The sequence below is a fragment of the Bactrocera latifrons genome, unplaced genomic scaffold, assembly GCF_001853355.1.
Source record: "Bactrocera latifrons isolate USDA-ARS-PBARC rearing strain unplaced genomic scaffold, ASM185335v1 scaffold_4, whole genome shotgun sequence".
Lineage (NCBI taxonomy): Eukaryota > Metazoa > Arthropoda > Insecta > Diptera > Tephritidae > Bactrocera > Bactrocera latifrons.
The window spans coordinates 3,799,327-3,807,139 of record NW_017537045.1 but is presented as its reverse complement, the minus strand read 5'-3'; the positions used below and the strand labels follow the sequence as shown (position 1 = coordinate 3,807,139).

The 7,813-nt window shown below is 36.3% G+C and overlaps 1 protein-coding gene across 8 annotated transcripts in view; it reads left to right on the top strand.

Annotated features, from left to right (window-relative positions):
- Positions 1 to 7,813, top strand: part of LOC108972435 (protein sprint) — a 553,725-nt gene that overhangs the window by 418,248 nt on the left and 127,664 nt on the right. For 2 of the 8 annotated variants that reach the window (XM_018939004.1, XM_018939003.1), the window contains exon 2: positions 822 to 1,864. The exons of the other annotated variants lie outside the window; for them this stretch is intronic. In XM_018939004.1, coding sequence (XP_018794549.1) covers positions 978 to 1,864 — 887 coding nt within the window. In that variant the 5' untranslated portion in view covers positions 822 to 977. The remainder of the gene's footprint in view (positions 1 to 821; positions 1,865 to 7,813) is intronic. 8 annotated transcript variants of the gene reach the window in all.

Sequence of the window (7,813 nt, the reverse complement as noted above, 5' to 3'; positions counted from 1 at the left end):
TTTTTTTAGTTGTGGCGCTATTGATAGTTTTGATGTTATCGAATAAAGCATTATTATCAATTTCTGAACGTTGAGCAATCGAAATTTATAAATTTATGCAAAATTATAAGAGATCGAGATATTCATGTTACTTACTAGATTAACTGACCATTTATTTGTATTGGACTAAATTTACCAGTTGAATTTGGCAAAGAAACAACTTTGTATACTAGTGATAATAATTTATCGATAACCACAAAAATCGATACTCGATTATTATATATTAGAGATGGCAATTTATCGATAATCACAAAATTCGATAGTCGATGCTTGTTTCAGATCCTATTGACGTTAGCCTTTTCGATATAAAATATGCTACACAAACACCTTTTTAAGTTGTGTCAATATCGATAGTTCTAATGTTATCGAATAGATACCATCATTATTAATCTTTGAAGAATTTTGAATCCTTATCGGAAGTGCCTTTTTATATAGTTCGGCAGTTCATGCAACCTTCTGAGCTCAATGATTTCTAAAAAAAATAACATTTATCGATAAATATCTACAGAATTTTAAATAATTATTTTGCAGTTAGTATTATTATTCCATAACTCATTATTCTTTAACTTTAGTTAAACGTAAATTAAAGCTGTAAGCTATCTGGTTGGCATATACGTATTATAAATATAAGCTATTTCTACGAAAAATTATTAAAATATTTTTCAACTATAGAAACACTACAAAGTGTCACGAATTCTTCGGCAATTGCTCATGCAGAAAGACTTTTTTGATATTTTCCACACAACGCACAATATAACTAATAAAACTTTGCTTTCGATTAGCTGAAACTATCCGTATTTAAGAAATGTGTTCAAAACTCTCTGTATGTTAAAAACTTTCTATAAAAAACAACAACAAAATGCCACAAATAATTTCAAAGTGTTAAAAGTGCAATAAAAGTTCAAAACCACCACAAAAACAACAGCAGCAGCAGCAAAATGTCAACCGACAGCAGCATGAGTGCCAACAACAATGCCTACGAGGCTTCCAAAGTGGAGGTTATCGTTTTGGCGAAATCCGATAAGACGCTGAAGAACAATATGGATGCCAAAGACGAAACCATGCGCAAGCGCACATCACTAATCATCGTGCCACAGCCTGTAGATGAGTTGTCAGATCGCGATAACAATCTTACCAGCTCTACGATCGATAATGACAACTGTAATGAGACAGTCGATAACATTAACAGTGATGACAGCAAAACTACACAAACAAATAATGTCAGAAAGCAGCAGCTGCGCGAAGCCTCCATTTGCTCGACTAATTCCAATGGCGGCATGGAGGATGACGAAGCAGACGATGTTGATTATCTAAAGAAGTCGCTCGACAATGATAACAAACGCAATCGCCATTCCATCGCTAGTGTGGACAGCTGCGTATCACGTTCCACACGCACCAGCAGCACTGATACGAGCACCTCGTCGGGCGATGATGTCGCCATCGATGACTACAATGATCTCGAGGAAAATGGCAACCTTATCGATGATCTCGATGATGGTGATCGCAAGAATTGTCTCTCGAATGCTTCATCTTCCATCGATGACTATTCGTTGCGTGAGAAATTGCATAACTATGTCAATGAGGCGCTGGTGAAGGACGAGGGTAGCACCTGTGGTGATCAATGCACCAGCTCAGATGCCGATGAAGTGATCACCGAAGAGATGGAGGCGATCGACGAGTCGGTGGAGGAGGACGGGGCGGATGTGGCGGATGTGGCGCCTGCCGAACCGCAGAGTCTACCACCTTGCGATGCGCTCTTGAGTCCACAAGAAGTGCCAATGGGACGACGCTATGCAGAAGTATCGCAATTTAAAACGAACAAGTGGTAAGTTTGTAAAGGCGCAATAACTGTTCATTTATATGCAGCTATATAAACTAAAAATTTTTGCCGCTAAATTACGCATGTGGCTCGCATTTTCTTTTTCCCAAACAGCTGTTCATAAACAGCGTAATGCGTTCGCGTATGCAACGCTGCGTAGCCGATTTCATATAAAACTTTTTCATTACTCCCACTCAACTGTAAAATATGACTCTCAGGCATCTGCTTGTAATTGAGACACACCTAGAAAATGCCGTCAAAAGCATATGCATTCAAGTGACAGTTTTTATGACATGTCACCTTTCCCCCATCCAGCGAAGTGCTTTGATTTTGCTGCACTGACATTCTCTTTTTCCTTCGCGCACTCACTTCATCGCACTATAATTCGCATGACACTCATAAAATCACACTAAAGTGTGTTTGGAAAAAATCTCCGTGATTTTATTACCTGACTACATATGTACATATGTACTAGCTGTATATACAGACACATAACAGTAATAAAAGTGTCGCCTGCAATTTGTAAGTAGGCTAATGGTGGCACGGGACACATTTTAATGGAGTGGAAGTGATATTAGTTTTATGTTTTTGACTCTCGCGCATCCTTTTTTATTCGTTTGGTTGCGAATGTGCCCCTTTGGTGTCATTAGGGCGAAGTCAAAGTGGAACACAGACAAAAGCAATATTCAATGTGGTTTCCGGAGCACTTAGAAAAATATGAAATTTATTTCAATCAGCTGGAAATATATGTTGCGAAATCTAAAAGAAACTATTGGTCTTCATAAAGCATGGCAAACAAGATCCAGCAGGAAATCGATTAGCATTTTTGATGTCTTTTGCTTATCACCGTAGTAATCGTGTAACGGATTTTGGCCGACAAGCGGTGGTCTGCCTTCAGTTTCCTAGCTATTGTTGTCTTGCTTCTGCCCTTCATAAGTCTTGTAGCTGTTCCTTTGCTAGTGATAGCGATTCTACCGCGTATAAAGGGCTCTATCTATGTCGGCTGCCGGCTGGCTTCCACCATCCTATTACTTGTAGAGTCGCCTGATGTAGAAATGCCTACTGAGATATCAGTATTGCTGCATTTCGCCAGGGACGGTTTCGTCGGTCCAGGAGTAGCACTCCCACCCTGGGCAGATCTGCGTGTCGTTTTTGACATCCTTTCACATCCCTTCATCAACGTTTATCTTTTTATTATTGCCCATGCAAGTAGGGTACCCACTCAGAGCCGCTATCCGTCCCACGGAAATGTAGTCGCATTTAATGGTCCCAAGGTTGTCTCAGTAACGAGGCCAAGGCAAAGGCTGATGCACGCACTTATGAGGCTATACGTTCAGAGCTAGTCAGCACGAAGAAGGCGTCGCCTCAACTTAATTGCGATTGCGAGATTAGCCCATATTCCATTTCTAATGAGTGTCAGCAGATAGTACAGCAGATAGTACAGCAGACAATACAGGGTTCTACCAAAATCCTAAATAGCTAATTATACTCATTATCTGCTTGCACAGCTGCAGTCGTCAGGAGTTGAGAGATCGCAGGTCATTTGGCATTACTCAGGACGCACAAATCTGGAGGCGAATCATATTAAATCCTAGAGCTGCTTCTACCACCCCTTTTTCTTCAGGAATCTGCTTGTTAGGTTATTGAGCAGTGTTGTTTTAGAAAGACCAACTGTTAAAAGCTAGTCATCGTCTTATTTTATCCTCAAATACTGTGGAGATTTGTATACTGAACACTGAAAAAGTTTGATAAAAATACTCGAGATATTCTCAAGTAACAAGTTATGACTACCGAAAGTGTGACTCACATTTAAAGAGTTAATATTTTTTCCATTAAAGAGGTAAAACACACTAGAAGGCAAAACTCTAGTTCTATAGTACATATGCCTCTCATTCGAACATTTTTGTTATTGTAGACCATGACCACTCAGAAGCTGATGCTCGCCAAATTGAAGAGACAGATGAAAGATTGATAACTGATTAAGGAATTTAAAAATAAATAATAACTGGTCTGATCAGCGCATTATCAGTTAACTTACTTTATGTTTAGACCTCTCAGAATTCTTCTAAAATTATTATGTTCAACATAACTATCAGCAGGCATGACTTAAGAAAAAGTAAAGATGGGAAATTGAGGCTCGTATGCATTTAGTGATATATTGATGACTCTATAGTGGAGTATGTAGAGTACTGCTGGTATTTATGAACCTAAGACCTAACATTCTATTGTGCGAACTGTTACCACTACTGATTTTAGTATGTCCTGAGGGAAACTTGCAAAAGACTATTTTGCTTGTCTACAGATAAAAAAACGAGACAGCCGTGAATAAAAAGTGTGTCCTATATTTCTTAATAAGCATATTCCTTTCCTTAAATCAGTTTCTGCTCTGCTTCTTGGACGATTGTTGAATAGTTAGCAGAGAAGCTCAACAGAAACCTGCATCTGAAGAAGCTCTGAAAAATGTAATGCCATTAAGTTATTGAATACTTGAAAGCGGGTAAATTATTTAGCGTCGAATTTCGTATTTTACCCGAAGGTAAGGTTTGGTTCCTTAAGCTCAAAAGAAGGGAGTCACAGAACAGTCAAAGCTGTTTTTCTTTCCTTTTACTAATCTCAAATAATTTATAGTTTCATCGCTCCTTTAAGTAGAGTCCACAATTTATAGAAACGTTCTAAAAGTTCCACAAATATACAAACATATCTACTTATATCTACATAATTATAAATGCCTCCATATACATATATTAGCATATCATTACAATTCTTCGTAAATGCTGTTAATCAGCCGAAAATATACGAGCACTGGAATTTCCAGCACTTGATCCCTATAATAACTTAAGCACACTTTGTCTTATAACCTCATTTTAATAAACATATTGCGACCCATGCCATAAAATTTTCGCCGCAACGAAATGCATTGCAGCAACAACAACGGCAGCAAAATGAATAACAACAACTATCCACCACAATGCAAGGCAATCATATTTTTTTAATATCACACAAAACGAAAATTGCTGCCATCTGTGGCGAATGTGTGTCAACGCACAAACACACACACAGATGTGGCATCTATGCCGCTGCTGGTTGTTAGCGCTTTGTGGCAATTTGTTATGCGCGCCTCTCATACACTAACATGCAACAACAAAATGTCTTTCAGCGCCTCATCCCATAATTGCTGGCGACCGCGTTGCATGCGACAAAATTATGTTTGTTGTTGTTGTGTCATTATTTTATTCACCATATGTGTTGCATTATTCATAATTCTGTCGGCTTTCTTGTTGTTGCTATTTTTTTGCTGCTGCTGTCGCCGTGGTTTTGTTGTTATTATTTCCTTTTTCCTGATATTATTGTTATTTTTGTTGTTGCAGATATTTTTGTTGTTGCCACTATTGTATGGGTTTACGCCGCAATACCACCATTGCCTTTACTAGTGGCAAGTGTGGCATTTTGCAGTTGTGGCAGCTGGCGACAACGCGGGTGGCGAGTGATGTGCTCTTTCTTTTTGCCACTAAAATAAAATGTAGTTTCTTTGCTGTTTTCCTGTTTCAACTTTTCCTTGGAATTTTCGTAAGCGCCTGGCGGCTCTGGTGCACTAGATCTGGCGACACGTTGCCCGTCGGCGCATATGTGGCCAACATTGCAACGCCTCGTTGCGCTTGCTTCTCCCTCCTCGTTGAATATTTTTTATTTTTGTCTCATTGGTATTTCATTGCATTTTGCGCTGTTATTTCATCTGGAAGGCCATAATATTTGAGTTATTTTTATAGTTTTATTTTCGCACTCTCCCTCTCTCTCTCTCTCTTATAGGTGCCCTAAAAAGCATCGCCTGTGCGGGAAATTCCATAGAAACTGTGTTGCACGTAATTGCAAAAGTTGGCGCAGAAAAAAAGTTGTTTCTATAAAATATGTTGCAATTATATAAGTTGAATTGGTAGAAGAGAAAAGTAATTCATATGTGTGAACTCGTTTTCATACGCTCATCCACATACAAGTCTACTCTTGTAAGTATCTGCTTGCTAGCAATAAGACCCACAATTTCGTGGTGGCAGCCAACTATGGGAAAACTTGTTCAACTTTGACTTCGAGTGTTTTCACGTGCCAAGTTTGAGACGCATACTTTTTCGACTGTGAGAGGAGAAAGTTTTCGGAATGTATTAACAATGCCGTTAGCGATAATTATAGATGGTTAATGGATAAAGAAAAATTGTCAATAAGTCGTCCAAAAATTAAAGATATAATTTCATAAATCGATATTCATAATTACCTTTATTTATGCGGCACGTTGAAAGCTCTTATCTTATAAGTTAGTTAAAAAGTTAGAGCTCTTCGTGGAATCGCAATTTCCTACTAGCTGGTCAAAAAGACAGTACTGCATCGTTCTCGCTCTCTTCTGCATTAAGCGTAGGCTGTGTGTTTTTCACATAAATTCGAATTTGGATCCGCTTCGGCTACATCAGGATAGAGTACTCTGTCATGCAAATATAACTGCCTTACATGCGCGAGAGCTTAGCTGACGTTCCTCGACGAAAGTAATATGTCGGTCGCTACTCAATTGCTACTAAAGTATAAGAATTCGCCTAGGGGTGGAGAAAGGCGACAAAGATGCTCATAAGTCAGGAACTGCGCTAAAAATGCAACGGAGAAGTGGCCGTTGAAACCCTCAAAAGTTTTTTAATAGAAATTTGAATATGATTTGGGAGTAGGAGCAGAAGTAAACATGAAAGGTATAGAAAAATACATATATGCGACCTTGTCTACGAAAAGGGAGCTAACGTGTGAAAACTAGTTTATGACTTTTTGTATTATATCACGTGAAAAAGCATCTCAACCATCCGAATCAACTAAAATTTTTTGACACCTAAGCCCCCTTTCCGTAGACCAGGTCACATATTATTGTTTTTAAGCAACTCTGCTCGTTCAAACAACATTCCGAAAATCAGATCATGTTTCAAAGCGATGATAAGCACCTATATACATAAGTACATTCTCTAGATAAAGCTTAATTTTAGTGCTACGAGTGACCCATATTTGAACTTCTTTCGACAAAAAAGAGCTCTTTCGACATGCAAGAGGTCTTTCCTTTATTTTTAAATATAATCATGTATTTAGACCATTTTTAGGTAAGGGTTATTGGGTCATAATCAAAATATTTTTCGCTTACATCGAAAAAAAAATTTTGGGATACTTTTTTTGCTTTACCATATCCAAAAAAAAAATTTTGTCAGAAAAATTTTCAGAATTCTTTTCGATTATATTGAACAAATTTTTTTTACAAAATTTTCAGAATTTTTTCTCAGTTATTTTGAAGAACATGTTTTTGTGATACAAACTTTTTTTAGAAGTTTCTATTTAATAATATTAATAATAAAGCCTTCCTAACTGTTTTTATTGCAGCTAATAAATACAATATTTATTTGTAGCTTCAGAAGTGTTACAGTAGAAATTGAAGTGGATGCAGTTATATAATACTGTACAATATTTCTAGTATTTACATAATTTTTATTTTAAAAATTTTAAAAATTAAAGAAAATTTATTTTTTCAAAAAGTTGCATTTATAAATTCTTATATCCAAATATAAACTGATATTTTGTTATTTAAGGTTTTAATTTAGTTTTTTGTAACAAATTAAATAAAATTTTTTGTGTAAAATAATAATTTTAAGCTAAACTATTCAGTTTCCTATTAAACTTTTTAAATTTATTTTTCAAACTTTTTATTTTGATAACTTTTTCATGAAACATAAATGCATTTTATGCAAAATCATAATTGTTAACAATTTTTTTTTTATTTAGAAAAAATTTAACAAATTGTTTAAAAGTAGTTTTGAAAAAAAATCAGTACTTCAAGATTTTTTTTTTGTTTTTGTTTTTATAAAAAAATGTTTTAGAATCTTTAAAAACAAATTGCAGTCCAAGAATTTTGTTTTTTTTTAGAAAAAATTTAACAAATTGTTT